General features: G+C 46.0%; 1 protein-coding gene across 5 annotated transcripts in view; it reads right to left on the bottom strand.

Moving 5' to 3' along the window:
- Positions 1-20171, bottom strand: part of DPP6 (dipeptidyl peptidase like 6) — a 956302-nt gene that overhangs the window by 255981 nt on the left and 680150 nt on the right. For all 5 annotated transcript variants that reach the window (XM_027574866.1, XM_027574864.2, XM_027574862.1 and 2 more), the window contains exon 5: positions 16443-16517. In XM_027574866.1, the coding sequence (XP_027430667.1) occupies positions 16443-16517 (75 nt within the window). The remainder of the gene's footprint in view (positions 1-16442; positions 16518-20171) is intronic.

Below are 20171 nucleotides of genomic sequence, written 5' to 3'. Positions count from 1 at the left end.
CCCATCCCCCGATCACCGCAGACTTCCGACCCCCTTCCTCCGGCGGGCCCAGCCTGGCCTCACCTCCCTCCACCGTCCCGTGAGTCTCCACGGCTCCTCCAGAAAATCACGCCTTCCAAAACACTGTTCAACTCCCAATTTCACTCGCCTGCCAGACTTCCAGCCTCAGCTGGTACCATACACCAGACCCCAATGAGCCTGCCGATCCACCAGTGGCCGGATGGGCGGCTGGCTGGCTTTCCTGCCACCCGAAACTACCAGCTCCCTTCAAACCACACTCCCTCAGAACCCCCATGCCTCTGTCATCACCTTCAGCAAGTGACCTGGTCTCACAAGTTCCTGGGAAAACTAAGAGAATGCCTCCAAAGAAACTCAGTGACCCTCTCACCACTCTGCCGAAGATGTCTCCAGTCATCTCCTCCTTCCTTCCTCCACCTCGCGGAGGGGCCCTTTCCCAGAAGCCGGACATTCCGGAGAGGGCACAGTGAGTTCAAAGGCCCTGGGGTCAGCAGGGGTGTGGCACGTTAGAGCCAGAGAGGGAAGGCTGCTACCCCAGGCAGAGCAGGTGGTGAAGGACACGCAGGCCCCAGACCCCTGCAGACACAGGCATCCCACCGGGCTGTGCTGAAAGCCACGGGCCCAGGAGAAAACTGACCTGACTTTATCTCAGTCTGAAAGAGCATCTGCCACCTGTGGAGACCAGCCTGGACAGGGAGCTAGAGGAGAAGCAGAGAGACCAACGAGGAGGCTACGCCAGCAGCGGTCAGCTTGCCGTGCTGAGAGGGGAGAGGCTTGCGGGACTCACAACCACAGCACACAGGCCACCGGCCACGGCCGGTTACAGCCAATCGCGCTGCAGGCCCCGCCCTGCTTGCGGGGCTCCGGGCGGTCCTTCCACCCGTGCGGACGCAGAAGCAGTCTCTTTCTGCAGCGCTCCACGATACAAACTAGTACGTCAAGCACCCTGTGGAAACTGTACTCAAAAGTATTCATCTTCAAACTTTCTGATCCGTGGACTATTTCAGGTAAGTTAGATCCCCTATTTCTCCCCTCCTGCCAGAGCTGCGCGCGCGCGCACGCACACACACACACACACACACACACACACACACACACACACAATTACCTTAACAATGTTTGCATTTGGTTGAGAAAACCACCACTGTTTGAGCCACATATTTCCTATGCTGAGTTTTGTGCTTTTAAATTTAGCTCCAAAACCTGAATAGAAAGGCACATAAACAAAACACCAAAATTCTGTGTGTGTATATGTTTTGAACCAGTTTTGTGTTAAAACAATACAACTACAAAAAACAACACACCCGGGGCGCCTGGGTGGCTCAGTCGTTCAGCGTCTGCCTTCAGCTCAGGTCATGATCCCAGCGTCCTGGGATCGAGCCCCGCGTCGGGCTCCCTGCTCAGTGGGGAGCCTGCGTCTCCCTCTCCCACGCCCCCTGCTTGTGTTCCCTCTCTCGCTGTGTCTCTCCCTGTAAAATAAATGGATAAAATCTTAAAAAAAAACAAAAACAATACACCCAAAGATGCTAAGAACCTATCATTGCAAACTACCAGACAAGGAAGAATTTATGCCGAGTCCGTGACACCAGACAGGACGTTCGTGGGGGGGGGTGGGGGGACGGAAATCCACGCCCGCTGCCTTACGGTGGTGTGGCCCTTACGTAGTTTTGCAGGAACTTTGCTTTGTTGTACTTTCAGAAGCTTCTGGAACCGCATGCATAGTGCCCTGAGATGTGCTCTGTGAAAACAGGTGTTTCAAAACCCAAATTGATAAGGGAAATCTGTGTCCTAAGATGGCCCACTGAGCCAGCAAGGGAGTCCCAGCCCGACCCGGGGCTCTTCCGGGTTCTTCTTCCTGCTCTGCTTCCCGCTCGCGCCAATCCGGGTTCCTCTCCCTGCCCCACTTTGTGCACGTGCCAAAAGTGCCAAGTATGAGGAAGTAGAAGTGTATAAATTACCCCCTTTGTGCTCGGGGCTCAGACCTTTGGAGACCACTCTCCTTTGAGACCGCCAATGTTAAATAAACCTCCGATCCTCCGAGATCTCCGAGTGCCGCCTGGTTCTTCCGTCGGGCGGTCCAGTCCAGGTTCCGGAACAGAATGACAATGTCCAGCGGTCGAACAGAGTAAGCAGCTGGCAGATACCCAGCCCTTGGACTGCTAGCAGCCCACCGTCAGGGTGCTAACACAGCAATGTGGGCAATTTCTTGCACAAATTTGGCTACAGGAAAGAGAGTTGGAATGGCAACAGCAGATCTGATCACAGAATAAAGGGGGAAAGGTCTGGGCGTACTTCCAGGGGGGACAGGGTGGCCTTGGGCCCTGGAGAGGAGGCGGGAGAATTCTCTGAAGGCCAGCCTCGCCTCCTGCCATCGGAGCGGCTGTGGGAAGGCGCCTGACCAAGCCTCACTCTTCTGTGTGCTGCGGACGGAGACAGAGGGCTCCCCGCAATGTTGACATCAGTCCCTACACCTGGAAATGCGCAAGAGATCGGTCCAGCAAGAACCATTGGCATCCGCAGGTTCCCAGAGACGGGCCCAGAAAAGGCTCTCAGATAAAGCGGAAAGATCTAGTTCAATAGCCCAAGAATTAAGAAACACGTCTCCCCTAGATACCCCTGGGCAGAGTTTTCATCAGTTCCTCCCGGCAAGAACAGGTGTACTAAGAACCACGCGACCACACTACAACCACAGCCGGATTAGCTGCAGGAAGTCATATCCCCAGAATTATGTAAATTCATTCCCAACAGAGTTAGCCCATGAATATGGGGCCGATAATTTCTTGCTAATCCCTTATGTTTATAAAGTCTCCTAGATATGGGTGAGGGGTAACTTCACCTGACGGGTGAACTGCCGACTCAGGGCAGGGTCACCCCACCAGCTTGATCAGGACTGTCCGTGTTTGAGTGCTTTCCAAGCTTTACCTGACTTAGAAGTTCATCATCCCTGCAGGCATGAATGGGCTGCAGGACCTCACTCCAAGGGTAGGAGAAGCACAGGAATTGATCAAATGTTAAGCTGCTTCAGATTTCTGCAGCGAAAAGCCCACTATCACATCCCCCTTTCTCAGGATTGAGCAAGATAAACTTGGGTTCACTGAAGCAGGTTCTAGAAGCTGGATATGACCCCTCTCTCCGCCAAGGAACAGGGTCTGGGAAGCTCAGGGACCAGGGGCTTCCTGCTGTGACACCAGCTTTTACCATCCACCTTGAGGAAAAACAGAGATGGCAGAAGGTCTAGAAGTTTTCAGTGCTAGAGACCCGGGAAAAACCCTGCTTTCTACCTCTGTGTGATGGGAAATGCCCCAGGCTGTTCACCCCTCGCAGATCTATCCCCAAACTTCTCTTCCATGGATGCAGGTGGGGGCTCTGGAGATGGCCAGAGACAGAAAACCAGGCTCTACGAACCACCATTTGTATTTAGAAGAGCAAATTACTTGATTAACTTCCCCAACTAGTAAGTGGTGTCATCGTTACCTACCAATATATAATCCGTAGAAGAACAAAAGAACATAATAATATTTCTTTGTAAGCTTTCCTTTTCAAGCACAAAACTTTAAAAGCTCTTTAAGATACATACCAGGAAACCACGGAAATATGTCCACGTTTAATGACCTAATGATTTCTCCCTGCATTCTAATTTTATTGCTAAATTTGAGATTCTGGAGGTAGTATATATAAAAAAAAGAGTATGTTTTCACTCGGGTTCCTAAGAGGATCATCGTAATACTGCGCTTCCATGGATTTATGTAGCATCTTTATGCCACCAAGCTTGAAAATATAATAAAAATAAAACAGTAAAAGGGATTACATAGGGAGAGAATCCACTCTATATCAGGATCTGGGCTAGGCGTCTTCTGACATGACTCATTTAATTGCAGCGTGACCCAGACAGGTGGGTTATTATTCGCAGTGGTTTCCATCATTGGTATCCATTATAACCCTGGGTCACTAATGAACAACACAGTATCCCCACTTCTCTGATGAAAATTAAAGTGGTTTGGGGGGGCGGAGCAAGATGGCGGAGGAGTAGGAGACCTGGGTTTCGTCTGGTCTCAGGAATTCAGCTGAATAGGGATCAAACCATTCTGAACACCTACGAACTCAACAGGAGATCGAAGAAAAGAATAGTAACAACACTCTGAACAGAAAGGCGACCACTTTCTGGAAGGTAGGACGTGCGGAGAAGTGAATCTGAGGCGATATTCGGGAGGATAGACGGCGGGGGAGGGGGCCTCCGTCGGCCGCTTCTGGCAAGTGCTAGAGCCGCGGAGCACAAAATCGGACCTTTTAGAAGTCGGCTCCGCGGAGGGACGTCGCTCCAGTAGCTAAGCGGGGGGTGGAACCCTCGCGGGACAGTGGGGTCTCAGGACCCTCAGGGTCACAGAAAGACCGGGGGTGCCTGAGTGCAGCAGAGCTCCCGGGGATCGGAGCGGGGAAGCCGCTGCAGAGACGGAGCCGAGGCGCGGGCTCTCAGCTCGGGGTGGCCATAAACTGTGATCCGCGGCCCAGTCGGGCCACTGCTCCTCCAGCAGGGACCCAACAAGCGGCAGATCCGGGGAGACTCCCCTTCCTCCCCCGGGAGGAGCGGCGCGGGAGCGCACCGCAGGGATCTGCTGGGTTTGGAGACTCCACACGGGGTCGGGTGCCAGACATAGAAACGCTCGGTCACAGGCCGGGTGAGCGCGGAGTGCGGCCGGAGACTGGGGACACGGGAGTGACTGCTTTTCTCTGGGGGCGCACTGAGGAGCGGGGCCCCGAGGTCTCAGCTCCTCCGGGTGGAGATTGGGAGGCCACCATTTTCACCCTGGTCCTCCAAGGCTGTACCGAGAGCTTGCAGGGAACAAAAGCTCCTGAGAGCAAACCCGAGCAGCTTGCTTAGCCCGGACTCACAAGGGCGGGGCAATTCCGCCTCCGGCAAAGACATTTGGGAACCACGGCAACAGGCCCCTCCCCCAGAAGATCAGCAGGAACAGCCAGCAAGCCAAGACCAAGTTTACCGATCAAGGAGAACGGGAGAACTCCAGCGCTAGGGGAATACTGCACATAGAATTCATGGCTTTTTTACCATGATTCATTAGTTTTTCAAAGTTAATTTTTTCAAATTTTCTTTGAATTTTTCTTTTTCCCTTTTTCAAACATCTTATCAATCCCTTTTTTTAAAAAAACATTTTTTATTTTTCATTTTTTTAGAGTCATATTTTTATCCCTTCATCTACTTACCCTTATTTTTGGCATATATATATATAAGTTGTTCTCTCTTTAAAATTTTGAGATACAATTTCTTCTAACAGATCAAAATATACCCTAAATCACTAGTGTATGGCTTTGTTCTATTCTCCTGCCTGAACACATTCTCTCCCTTTTTTTTCTTTTTCTTTTTCTTTTTAAATCTTCTTCTTTCTTTTTAAAAACAATTTCTTATCTTACCAATTCCTTTTATAAAATCTTTTATAATTTTCATCTTTACAGTCATCTGCCATCCCTTCATTGTATCAACCCTTATTTTGTACATATATAACTCTTTCTTCCTTTAAAATTTTAGCGGCACTTTCTTCTAACAGACCAAAATATGCCCAAAAGCTAGTGTGTGGCACTGATCTATGCACTAGCCTGATCGTATTTGATCATATTCTGTTTTTTTTTTGTTTTCTTCTGTTTTTGTTTATCTTTTTCTTTTTCCTTTTTTTTTTCTCTTCTTTCTTTCCCTTTCTTGTCCCCTGGTTTCAGGACTTTTCTGATTTGTATAGAGTATATTTGCTGGAGATGTCGTTAACCTGTTAGCATTCTGTTCTCTCATTCATCTGTTCTCCTCTGGACAAAATGACAAGATGAAAATAAATCACCTCAGCAAAAAGAACAAGAGGTAGTACCGTCTGCCAGGGACCTACTCAATACTGACATTAGTACAATGTCGGACCTAGAGTTCAGAATCATGACTTTAAAGATCCTAGCTGGACTTGAAAAAGTGTGGAAGTTATTAGAGAAACCCTTTCTGGAGAAATAAAAGAACTAAAATCTAACCAAGTCGAAATCAAAAAGGCTATTAATGAGGTGCAATAAAAAATGGGGGCCCTAACTGCTAGGATAAATGAGGCAGAAGAGAGAATCAGCGATATAGAAGACCAAATGATGGAAAATAAAGAGGCTGAGAAAAAGAGAGAGAAACAACTACAGGATCACGAGGGCAGAATTCGAGAGATAAGCGATACAATAAGACGAAACAACATTAGAATAATTGGGATCCCAGAAGAAGAAGAAAGAGAGAGAGGGGCAGAAGGTATATTGGAGCAAATCATAGCAGAGAACTTCCCTAATGTGGGGAAGGAAACAGGCATCAAAATCCAGGAGGCACAGAGAATGCCTCTCAAAATCAATAAAAATAGGTCAACACCCCGACATCTAATAGTAAAACTTACGAGTCTCAGAGACAAAGAGAAAATCCTGAAAGCAGCTCGGGAGAAGAGATATGTAACCTACAATGGTAGAAACATTAGATTGGCAACAGACCTATCCACAGAGACCTGGCAGGCCAGAAAGGACTGCCATGATATCTTCAGAGCACTAAACGAGAAAAATATGCAGCCAAGAATACTATATCCAGCTAGGCTGTCATTGAAAATAGAAGGAGAGATAAAAAGCTTCCAGGACAAACAAAAACTAAAGGAATTTGAAAACACCAAACCAGCCCTACCAGAAATATTGAAAGGGGTCCTCTAAGCAAAGAGAGAACTTAAAAGTAACATAGACCAGAAAGGAACACAGACAATATACAGTAACAGTCACCTTACAGGCAATACAATGGCACTAAATTCATATCTTTCAATAGTTACCCTGAATGTAGATGGGTTAAATGCCCCCAATCAAAAGACACAGGCTATCAGAGTGGATAAAAAAACAAGACCCATCGACATGCTGTCTGCAAGAGACTCATTTCAGACCCAAAGTCACACCCACATTGAAAGTCAGGGGGTGGAAAACCATTTACCATGCTAATGGACACCAAAAGAAAGCTGGGGTGGCAATCCTTATATCAGACAGGTTAGATTTTAAACCAAAATGAAAACCATCTCTATAATAAGAGATGAGGAAGAACACTGTATCATACTTAATGGGTCTATCCAACAAGAAGATCTAACAATTGTAAATATCTATGCCCCTAACATGGGAGCAGCCAATTATATAAGGCAATTAATAACAAAATCAAAGAAACACATCTACAACAATACAATAATAGTGGGGGACTTTAACACCCCCCTGACTGAAATGGACAGATCATCTAAGCAAAAGATCAACAAGGAAATAAAGGCTTTACATGACACACTGGACCAAATGGACTTCACAGATATATTCAGAACAATCCATCCCAAAGCAACAGAATACACATTCTTCTCTAGTGCCCATGGAACATTCTCCAGAATTGAACACACCCTAGGTCACAAATCAGGTCTCAACCAGTACCAAAAGATTGGGATTATTCCTTGCATATTTTCAGACCACAATGCTTTGAAACTAGAGCTCAGTCACAAGAGGAAAGTCGGAAAGAACTCAAATCCATGGAGGCTAAAGAGCATCCTACTAAAGAATGAATGGGTCAACCGGGAAATTAAAGAAGAATTAAAAAAATTCATGGAAACCAATGAAACTGAAAACACAACTGTTCAAACTCTTTGGGATACAGCAAAGGCAGTCCTGAGAGGAAATTATATAGCAATACAAGCCTTTCTCAAGAAACAAGAAAGGTCTCAAATACACAACCTAACCCTACACCTAAAGGAGCTGGAGAAAGGACAGCAAATAAAGCCTAAACCTAGCAGGAGAAGAGAAATAATAAAGATCAGAGCAGAAATCAATGAAATAGAAACCAAAAGAACAGTAGAACAGATCAACAAAACTAGGAGCTGGTTCTTTGAAAGAATTAACAAGATTGATAAACCCCTGGCCAGACTCATCAAAAAGAAAAGAGAAATGACCCAAATCAACAAAATCACGAATGAAAGAGGAGAGATCACAACCAACACCAAAGAAATACAAACAATTATAAGAACATATTATGAGCAACTCTATGCCAGCAAATTAGATAACCTAGAAGATATGGGTGCATTCCTAGAGATGTATCAACTACCAAAATTGAACCAGGAAGAAACAGAAAACCTGAACAGAGCTATTACCACTAAGGATATTGAAGCAGTCATCAAAAATCTCCCAAAACACAAAAGCCCAGGGCCAGATGGCTTCCCAGGGGAATTCTATCAGACATTTAAAGAAGGTTTAATACCTATTCTCCTGAAACTGTTCCAAAAATTTGAAATGGAAGGAAAACTTCCAAACTCATTTTATGAGGCCAGCATTACCTTGATCCCAAAACCAGACAAAGACCCCATCAAAAAGGAGAATTACAGACCAATATCCTTGATGAACATGGATGCAAAAATTCTCACCAAAACACTAGCCCATAGGATCCAACAGTCCATTAAAAGGATTATTCACCATGACCAAGTGGGATTTATCCCTGGGCTGCAAGGCTGGTTCAACATCCGCAAATCAATCAACGTGATACAATACATTAACAAAGGAAAGAACAAGAATCATATGATCCTCTCAATAGATACAGAAAAAGCATTTGACAAAGTACAGCATCCTTTCTTGATCAAAACTCTTCAGAGTATAGGGATAGAGGGTACATACCTCAATATCATAAAAGCCATCTATGAAAAACCTACAGCGAATATCATTCTCAATGGGGAAAAGCTGAGAGCTTTTCCCCTAAGGTCAGGAACGCGGCAGGGATGTCCACTCTCACCCCTGCTATTCAACATATTATTAGAAGTCCTAGCCACAGCAATCAGACAACAAAAAGAAATCAAAAGCATCCAAATTGGCAAAGAGGAAGTCAAACTCTCACTCTTTGCAGATGATATGATACTGTATGTGGAAAACCCAAAAGACTCCACCCCAAAACTGCTAGAACTCATACAGGAATTCAGTCAAGTAGCAGGATATAAAATCAATGCACAGAAATCAGTGACATTCCTATAGACCAACCAGACAGAAGAGAGACAAATCAAGGAGTCGATCCCATTTACAATTGCACCCAAAACCATAAGATACCTAGGAATAAATTTAACCAAAGAGGCAAAGGATCTGTACTCAGAAAACCATAAAATACTCATGAAAGAAATTGAAGAAGACACAAAGAAATGGAAAAACGTTCCATGCTCATGGATTGGGAGAATCAACATTGTGAAGATGTCAGTGCTACCTAGAGCAATCTACACTTTCAATGCAATCCCCATCAAAATACCATCCACTTTTTTCAAAGAAATGGAACAAATCATCCTAAAATTTGTATGGAACCAGAAGAGACCCCGAATAGCCAGAGGAATGTTGAAAAAGAAAAGCAAAGCTGGCGGCATCACAATTCTGGACTTCCAGCTCTATTACAAAGCTGTCATCATCAAGACAGTATGGTAACTGGCACAAAAACAGACACATAGATCAATGGAACAGAATCGAGAGCCCAGAATTGACCCTCAACTCTATGGTCAACTCATCTTGGACAAAGCAGGAAAGAATGTCCAATGGAAAAAAGACAGTCTCTTCAACAAATGGTGTTGGGAAAATTGGACAGCCCCATGCAGAAGAAGGAAACTGGACCATTTCCTTACACCACACACAAAAATAGACTCCAAATGGTTGAAAGACCTAAACGTGAGACAGGAGTTCATCCAAATCCTAAAGGAGAACACAGGCAGCAACCTCTTCGACCTGAGCCACAGCAACTGCTTCCTAGAAACATCGCCAATGGCAAGGGAAGCCAGGGCAAAAATGAACTATTGGGATTTCATAAAGATAAAAAGCTTTTGCACAGCAAAAGAAACAGTCCACAAAACCAAAAGACAACCGACAGAATGGGAGAAAATATTTGCAAATGACCTATCAGATAAAGGGCTAGTATCCAAAATCTATAAAGAACTTATCAAACTCAACACCCAAAGAACAAATAATCCAATCAAGAAATGGGCAGAAGACATGAACAGACATTTTTCCAAAGAACACATCCAAATGGCCAACAGACACATGAAAAAGTGCTCAACATCGCTTGGCATCAGGGAAATCCAAATCACAACCTCAATGAGATACCACCTCACACCAGTCAGAATAGCTAAAATGAACAAGTCAGGAATCGACAGATATTGGCGGTGATGTGGAGAAAGGGGAACCCTCCTACACTGTTGGTGGGGATGCAAGCTGGTGCAACCCCTCTGGAAAACAGTATGGAGGTTCCTCAAACAGTTGAAAATAGAGCTACCATATGATCCAGCAATTGCACTACTGGGTATTTACCACAAAGATACAAACGTAGGGATCTGAAGGGGTACATGCACCCCAATGTTTATAGCAGCAATGTCCATAATAGCCAAACTGTGGAAAGAGCCAAGATGTCCATCGACAAATGAATGAATAAAGAAGAGGTGGTATATATACACAATGGAATATTATGCAGCCATCAAAAGGAATGAGATCTTGCCATTTGCAACGACGTGGATGGAACTGGAGGGTGTTATGCTGAGTGAAATAAGTCAATCAGAGAAAGACATGTATCATATGACCTCACTGATATGAGGAATTCTTAATCTCAGGAAACAAACTGAGGGTTGCTGGAGTGGTGGCGGGTGGGAGGGATGGGGTGGCTGGGTGATGGACATTGGGGAGGGTATGTGCTACGGTGAGCACTGTGAATTGTGCAAGACTGTTGAATCACAGATCTGTACTTCTGAAACAAATAATGCAATATATGTTAAGGAAAAAAAAAAAGAAGAAGAAGAAGATAGCAGGAGGGGAAGAATGAATGGGAGTAAGTCGGAGGGGGAGACGAACCAGGAGAGACAATGGACTCTGAAAAACAATCTGAGGGTTCTAGAGGGGAGGGGGCTGGGGAGATGGGTTAGCCTGGTGATGGGTATTAAAGAGGGCACATTCTGCGTGGGGCACTGGGTGTTAGGCACAATGAATCATGGAACACTACATCAAAAACTAATGATGTAATGTATGGTGATTAACATAACAATAAAAAATTATTAAAAAAAAGAAAATTAAAGTGGTTTGGCCCCCCCTTGGTCATCAGCCAGTGGCTTACAGAGGAGTGATGACCCACCCGGTGTTCCTGCCCCCAGCCCAGCCCTCTCCAGGCTTCTCCAACTTCTTGGAACTCAGGGCAGGGAAGAAAGCACGTTATTATACTCTCCCAGCAGGTGTACTGTGTTCTTTAGAAGACTGCAGGATCTTCAAGTGCCCTATCGATGTGAGGAAGCATACCTCCTTACACACAGTATGCCAGGCGCGTCTGAAGGTCTCCTGACAACCCCCCACTGCCCGCATTCACTCCTTGTGGAGTCCCCTCGCCTCACGGGTGGGCTGAGCCCAGTGACGTGTTTCTTGCCAACAGAACACAATCGGGAAGGCATGGCTGCCGTTAGGTCATAAGTGCTGGGAATGCTGTCTTGCTGACGCCCTGGGTTCTGCCTGCTTGGTGCTCTGATGGGTCAGAATGCCCCGAAACCGCGTGTGTCAAGCCGAACGGTGCACCAAACCGACGAAGGCGGTCTCGTGCGAGGGGTGGGGGTGGACAGGAGGTTTAAAAAAAAAAAAAAAAAAAAAAACCTTCTTTCTCTGAGTAGCTGACAAATAAATAAATGTCAAATGTTTATGTCAAACAACTGGGAAATGATGTCATATTGCAATTGGTCTGAAGACATGAGAGGCAGACACACACAATTACTATTATAAACTTAAAACATCCCTCCTTCAACCCTTACTGTCCTCAAGACACTGCCTTCTATCTATATCCAAACTGCTGGACCATCTGTTCTTCTCATTCTCTCCCGGCCTCTCCACATGGACCACCCTCCCCAGCCCTTCTACTCGAGCCACCGCCAAGGTGGGTGATTACATGCAAACTTCACCCAACCTCAGGTGGGTGCAGCTGGAGAGGGCCTCACCCCTGGCCCTGGACACAGCCACGGAGTCTCTCTGTGCTCAAAAGGATGCAAGCTGGAAGTGTGCTTGCTGGCACTCATTGGGTTGGGCTAGAAGCAGACTTCTAAAGCACACAAGGCTCCACAGAAGGCCCAAAGGCATCCAGAGCCAGTTGGTCACCACGGTGACCAATCTTGGGGCTGAGAGGAAGGCGCAGGATAGAAACATGAAGCAGGACTTCAGCACCTTGTGGATGGCACCTCTCGCCACAAGGAGGAGGGAGATCACCTAGAGAGAAGGAAGACCTGCCTGGGGGCTGAGCCCAGGCGCTGGGACAGCCTTCAGAGGCCACAGAGAATTTCCTTTCTGTTACATACATAATAAGATGCTTTGTTGCCTTTTCTCCTATTCAACCTCTCTTCTTACTCCTTGGGAGATTTACCCTTTATAAGCTATACAATGTATCGAATTTCTGTAAGATCCAGTCTCATGCCTTCTTCCCTTCCGTGTGTTTCCTGTAATTGTCCCTGTGGGTCAGGTCATTCACACCCATGGTTGTATTTTCCTCCTTTAAGTTAATTACTTTGAAGATTTTCTCCATTCCAGACACTGCTTAGGAGATTCACACCCATCTTTCCAGTTCCTGACTTGTAAATTGTACTCTTATTAAATGTCCCAGAGTCACTTGAAACTCAATTGCAAAAGCAAATCCGTGAACAGCTCAAGATTCTGCCACCTTCCTTGTAGCCCCCAACCTGATGGGTCAACCCCGTCTTCTCTCTGGCCCCACTGGGTTTCTCTGTTCCTCTTACTCACCACACATCCTCAGGCCACAAGGACTCCATCAGAGTTCAGCTGAAGTTCTGATGCCTCCTGGAAGCCTTTCCGGGTCCACCTAAACGGGCCAAATCCTTTCGTTTGATGCTCATGAAACTCCTCTTGGCAGTCCTACGTGGCCCGATTGCGTGCTTCCGCAACCGTGGTGCAGGCTCCGTGACGTACTGCCCAGTTTTGTTTTGTTTTGATTTTTAAATAAAAGAGTAACTGGACACATCCCCGTGGAAGAAGCTCGAATCTTCCTGAGGAAAGAGCCCTATGTCCAAGCCCTGGAGAGGGACACTGTTGTCGGGGCACCTGTAGTTTGCCAGGTAAGTGCTTCCCATGTGCTATCACAGTCAGTGCCCCCCGCAACAGCACAGCTGGATACCCACTGCCCCTTTTTGTTTGTTTGTTTGTCAGAGAGAGAGAGAGCGAGAGAGAGCACACAAACAGGGGGAGCGGCAGGCAGAGGGAGAAGCAGACTCCCCGCTGAGCAGGGAGCCCAGTGCAGGACTCCATCCCAGGGGGCCTTGGGATCATGACCTGAGCTGAAAGCAGACGCTTAACCGACTCAGCCACCCAGGCACCCTCACCCCTTGTTTAAGGTGAGAGGCTGGGCTCAAAAGAGGCAGCGGACTGAACTTGAGTCTGGGGCCATCTGACTTGCAGTCCACTGTGGGCAGGCAGCAGGGAGAAGTGGTGGTTGGAAGGGAATGTGCAATATTTGGATATGCACATTCACACTGGGGTGAAGCTGTAACCCAGGATACTGACATTTTATTACAAATGAAACATTTATTCTATTACATGAGAGATGCCTTGTAATTGGACAGTTGGTTCATACAAGAATATCTTTTTATGATCACCTTTTCAATGAAAAGTTGAGTTACTTCCTAGAAAGAAGGTATCCTGGCTGCCTCTGAAGCACACAAATAGGAATGTGATAAAAATGGATCCAAAGACAGAAGTCTAGTTTCCTTAGTATTATAGGAATCACATATTGTAATACCCATTTGGGAGCTACTATATAACCCTCATGAGAATATAAAAAAGTTTCAAAACATCCTGCACTAAAGAAACTTACTTAATTTTATTTAAAGTTCTTACATGTATTTGAATATGGAAACTGTTTTTTTTTTTTTTTAGAATATCCAGGGATAATTATATTGACACTAAAAACAAAGTAGGGAGTCCCGGTTTGTTGCACTTTTCTCCAGTTTTAGAGACCTAGACCCTTCCCTTGCAACCCACCCCCTTTTCTGAAGGTATCTGCAACTCACTTTATCCGTTAGGCAGTTATTCCTAATACCTCCTAACTCCAAATGTCCTTGGTGGAGACCCCCTTAGAGGACTAACGTTTCCCGCAGAGCAGAACCCTTGCGTAGTCCTACAATGGGGACTGCTCACTACTTGAAACCAGGGAGGGTTGCTCCTCTGAGTCAAGTTCAAAGTATCCATTTCCACAGATTTTTTTATGTAGCCCACACATTTTCAACACTCGAATTATTTTTGTTGTTCACTAAATCCACTCTAAATGTCTTACATTTTTCCTCAGTTGAGGAAACAACACAATCCTACTCCAAAGGCAAACGGATGCTGCGTGGTAAGAAAGGGTTCTTTCAAGGTGCCTGTTTACCGCCCGTGTTCTACATGGCGAAGACTCGTGTTTAGCAAAACAGCCATCACTTGGAATGGGGACCCAAGGCACTCTGGCAGAAGGAGCATCGGGAAAGACCAAGGAAAAGTGGTGGCGAAGTCTACCACGCACAGAACCACAGAATCATGGATGAGCCCACATGCTCCCATTGAGCAGATGGGAGAATCTCTTCTGCAAGATTTGGGAGAACAAATACAAGACTTTGTTCTGAAGGCTTCCAGAAGCAGGAATCTCCCATTGTAGGGATGCTCCTATTGTTAAAAGATGCTCTAGAGTAAGATGACCTGAAATCTGTCTTTCTATGCTTTTCTCACTTGGGTGTTGGCTGTGTTTCCCGGAGAAACCCAGGACAAAGCCATTACCCCATCCCTATGAAAGTCCTTCAAGTATCTACTGAGTTTTTTTCTCTTATTCAAGTGTAGAGATTACATTTTTGGTAGTTTCCATGAAAGGACAGAAGTACTCTGTGATCCGTGTACGTCATATGTCCATGTGCTTGAAGCTTAAGGAGGTGAGCGCGGGGGTGGATGTAGGACATGTAGCATATCCCAAGGCTAAAAGTCGCCTTTTACCATGCCCACTCCACTAGCCATCCCCAGTCCAGTAGATAAAGGTGACCAGCTGTTCCACAGAATGTGGGTGGGAAAAATGAAAACTTTTATGTAATGGATATTAAAAAAGTCAGAAAATGGAAAAGTGAAGATAGAGTTTTTTTTTTAAAGATCTACATTTTGAGGGGAAAAATGGAAATCTCCAATACATAATCCAGTCATCAAATAACTCCTACAAGAAAATTTAAAAATCCTAGGATTGGACTTGGATCTCCATGTACACCAATCTCTCAGCGGCTCCCGCGGGATGAATGCCACGAGCCTGCCCTCCCCTTGCTGGGGCAAGAGCCTCTCAACCCACCAGGAAGCGATCCAGGCTGGAATGACAAGGCAGGTACCCTTAGAGCTCTCAGAAGCGTCACAAAACTCTGGACAGAATGGTCTCAGAAGAACCGGAAAGGCAGAGGAGTTCTATCTTTTACTTGCTGGAGAATAAAGTTCCACAAATGCACATTTCTAAAGTTGCTAATCTCTCTCTGTTTTTTTTTTTTAAAGATTTTATTTATTTATTTGAGAGAGAGATAATGAGAGATAGAGAGCACGAGAGGGAAGAGGGTCAGAGGGAGAAGCAGACTCCCCGCCGAGCAGGGAGCCCGACGCGGGACTCGATCCCCGGACTCCAGGATCATGACCTGAGCCGAAGGCAGTCGCTCAACCGACCGAGCCCCGCAGGCGCCCTAAAGTTGCTAATCTCTTGTAAGCTGAACATCTGCTACACTTACACAAATAAATTTCACCTTCTAGCTCATTTAAAATTAAAGAGCTGAGATGAATTTTAAAATATGAGCCTGTTAAAAGACAAAAAGAAAAAAAAAGAGCTAGTTTTAGGCTGCTGCTAGGATGAGATTTTGTGGAAAATCCTGGTGCAGTTTTATGGGAGACTCAGATGAAGTGCTAAAAACAGGGATTTATATAATGAAAGTGATATTTCAAGTCTTCTCTAGAATACTACAATGGCTAGGAGATAATTAACATTTTATTTTAGTTTAGGGAGAACCTGGCAGTTGCTTTTTGTTCTCAGGATAAAATTTATGGTATGATTGAGAAGTGGGAAGAAAAATGATGGCACAAAAGGGTAAGGTAAATCTTTATAAAAAGACAACTTCTCACCTTCTCCCTCAGGAAAATCCTATGAATTTACCCCTAAAAGGACTGATTTTTTTTCCCTGCCAAAGGGATTTTTATACCTGTCTTCTCTCCTAGGTGGCAGTGTGGCATAAAAAGAGACTAATTCAGGACTCACCCACTGTTTTCAGGATTCCAAGATCACTAAGAATGAAGGATCAAGGGAAAATACTCAATAAGGTCTCAACAGAGAGAAACTTTTTTTTTTTTTTTTAATATAAAAGAGAGGTACTCACTGGCTCCACGTTGTATGAAAACAGAGCGTACTCCTTATCTGGAGATATTTCATATCGGATGGCTCTTAATGATTCCTAAAAGAAAAAAAAAAAAAGGACTTTACAGTGTTAAATAACACAGCTCAGAATCTTGTAGGGAATCTGTGCTTGCTGGTGCCATTTTCAAAACCTGCTAATAAAATTTGTATGCAGCGAACTCGCTAAACTGTATTAAAGATGGCAATATCCTTTCTTTGCCGAGTAATATTCAGGTAGTTGATACTTTTTCACGTTTTTTTTTTCAAGTTGCAGCAAAGCAATACTTATGGTATCTATGGAAACAAATCAATGGAAGTAAAGATGAAAACCAGTAATCCCTTCCCCACAAGACTCCCATCCTCTCTGTATCTTTAAACACGGGTTCGCTTGCTCATTCGTACGCTTAGAAGCTTACATTAAGCAGACTGGTTCTTAAAAGAGAATCACATTCTACACGTTATTTTCTACCTCGCTTTTAAGCCATCATAGACACCGACCCACAACTTGGTCAGTGTGCAGACGACTAACCGTGCCTCTCCCTTCAAATGTCTTCATGGGACACAGGCATTTTTACATAAACGACATCATCAAAAGTCCTGGCTCCCTTTAATTTCCCCCACCTCCTTGGCTGCACTCACCCTGATGGGCAGACCCTCACGCCCACTCAGAAGAACCCTCTTCATCAGCCTGGTGCAGGCCACCCTACTGACAATCCCACGGCCACATGCAAACATACGGGTCTGTAACCACAGCGAAAAGTGACATTGCAGCGCACCCATCTCTCACTTGGGTTTTCCCTGCATCAGTTTAGACTGGACTGCTGATCTTTAGAGCTTGCATAGTATTCTGTGGTGGGGATATACCTTGATTTACACACTCAGTCCTTACTAAAGGGTAGTTCCAGAAGATTCTTGGTATTCGTCGCAGTTACGTTCTGGAAAGTGTCCACAAACTCCGAGTTAGAGAATACTGAAGCATTTCCTACGGGAAATGCAGGGCTAGGTTTCAGCGAGGCTCTGGTCACAATCCTCTTGTCAACCAATCAACACGTAACCCTGTCTCATGCGTGCTTCTGTTTAAAGGCATCTTGTTGAGTATATGTTGCTGATGCATTAACACGGAACTCACAGGGACAGCAGCGTACCTCGTGCCTGGACACAGCTCACCTAGCACGGGTTTTCTCCGTAAGACACATCACAGCCTTCTTGCATTTCGGATCACTACCCGGCACTTCGGCACTATCCTCGGGGACCATGCCAAACAACATGATCTCCAAGAAAAAACCACAAAAACGTGGAAAACCTGGCACTACCTAGGCCACACCCACTAGAAAACACTTGTTCACAGTATGAGCTCGGGAACTCCAATGTTTTTGCCACTTATACACACGCCTGGCAATGACTGCCAAAGCCCTGGGAACGTTCGTCTGGATGTCACAAACACATTTTAGCACAATGGCGAGCCCGCAAACACAGAAGCCGTTGAGTGATGAGGATGGGCTGTCCTGTGTGTCCACGGTGGTCATGATACGCAACGTTGTAATAAAATCCTCCTCCATGTTTCTTTACTGGTGGGTGTGAGCTTTTAACAATTTTTTATGGGACAGATATCTAAGGGTGGGGTTGGTGATTTACAAGTTTTTTTTTAAAAGAATGCAAATAGATATTGTCAAATTGCTTTTCAAAAATGTTTTTGGAGGGGCGCCTGGGTGGCTCAGTCGTTAAGCGTCTGCCTTCGGCTCAGGTCATGACCCGGGGGGTCCTGGATCGAGCCCCGCGTCGGGCTCCCTGCTCTGCGGGGAGCCTGCTTCTCCCTCTCCCACTCCCCCTGCTTGTGTTCCCTCTCTCGCTGTGTCTCTCTCTGTCAAATAAATTAATAAAATCTTTAAAAAATGTTTAAAAAATGTTTTTGGAATTAACACTCCCACTACTGATGAATGAATGCATACTTTCTCCCTTCTCGGGCAGCAGGAAGCACTGATATGTATTCTGGGGTTTGACCCTCTGATGCATGGACGGTGGTGCCTCCCTGAGAGCTCAGTTAATACTTCCCTGCGACGGGCACGTTCGATCCTCACTGGGTATGTTTGGGCAATGTGGATTGTATCTTCAGAAAACTGCATCCATATCTCCTTGAAGGTATTTGCTATGCTCTGAGTTTTCCCCTATTTTTTTCTGAAGTTCACTCCTACCATGTTTTCATTTCCACTCGACCGAAACTCCTCTTCTCAAGGTTACCAGACCCTAACGTGCTTCATGCCGTGATGATTTCTCAGCTCTCCTCTTGGCACACCGATCACCTTCTCCTCCTCAAAACCCTGTGTCCCCTTGGCTTCCAGGATGCATGCCTGGTTTTCTCCTCACTCTTCCTTGATGTTTCTCTTCCTGAACTTTTGCTGGCTCCCCTCTTTACCCTGACCTCTGAAGTTGGAGTAACCAACATTAATAATTGGGCTTCTTTGCTTTTCGATCAGAAATCACATCGTAGATGATACCATCCAGCCTCGTGGCTGTGAAAACCAGGTACCTGCTGAGGATTTCAACCGCCATGTGTCCCAGACCTCGCCCCCCCGCCCCCGAACCCCGAACCCGGCTGGACCCGACCCTGAGCTTAGGCTCCACTGCCTCCCTGGTGTCTCCACTTGAATGTCAGGTGGGCGTCTCATTGTAACAGGGATAAAACAGAGCCTCTCCCCTCTCCCTCCAGCCCCGGGGACAGTCCTCCTCATCTCCGACACGGCAACCCCACCCACTCGGCCATTCTGGCCAAGCTCCTGGTTCTCCTTTCTCTTCTGTCTCACACACCTGACATCTAGCCGAGCAGAAACTGCCGGGGGTCTTCCGTCAAAGTCTCCTCAGAACAGTCCCCCACCCCCCACCCCCGCCCGGCTCGTCCTGCCCCACCCTGATCTAAGCATGGGTCCTTCTTCTTGGGCCACTGCAGTGAGCTTCCAGCTGTCTCCCAGGCTCTGACTTTGCCCCCTGCAGTCTCTTCTAGCCCCTTGGGTCAGAGCCCTCTCTGCAGGAATCATCACCCTGCCCCCCCAACTCACACCCCCTCAGCTTTCCATCACACGTGGACTGAATGTCAAAGTTCCCACTGAGCAGTGGGCCTGCTGCCTGGTCCCCATCAGCCTCGGTCCCCATCTCCAGTTATGGCCCCTTGGCCCCCTCACCCCAGCCACACTGCTGTCTACACCTTCCCAGAACAAGCCGGGTACAGGCTGGCCTCGTGGCCCTTGTGATGGTCTGGCTCCTGCCTGAAATGCTCTAGGTGGTCACCTGTCAGCTTTCTTCTCGAAAGCCTCCCAAGTGACGCCTTGCCTCTCTCAGTGGCCATGACATCTAGAAATCTCAACAGTCTGCCTCTGACGTTTCCTTACCCTTTCCCTTATTTTCCTAGGCTTAATCATATTACAATAACGTACATTTAACTTATTTATCTAGTGCTCGTCCCCTTCACTAGAATGTAAGCTCCTTGATAGGAAAGATTTTAAAAGAAATCTTAATTTCTCTCAGCGATGCTTTGGAGTTTCCAGGGTATAGCTCTTGCCCATATTTTGTTTAAATGTATCCCAAAGTATTTGGTATTACTGATGTTTTGTATATATAAAATATACATGTCTCAATATTCAATTGTTTATTGCTAAGAGACAGAAATAGAATTAATCTTGGTGCCCGGAACCTTATGCTCTGCAACCCTGCTAAATTT

Source organism: Zalophus californianus, chromosome 12, assembly GCF_009762305.2.
Source record: "Zalophus californianus isolate mZalCal1 chromosome 12, mZalCal1.pri.v2, whole genome shotgun sequence".
NCBI classification, from domain to species: Eukaryota; Metazoa; Chordata; class Mammalia; order Carnivora; family Otariidae; genus Zalophus; species Zalophus californianus.
The sequence above is the reverse complement of the archived record's forward strand: the minus strand, read 5'-3'. Positions and strand labels throughout refer to the sequence as shown.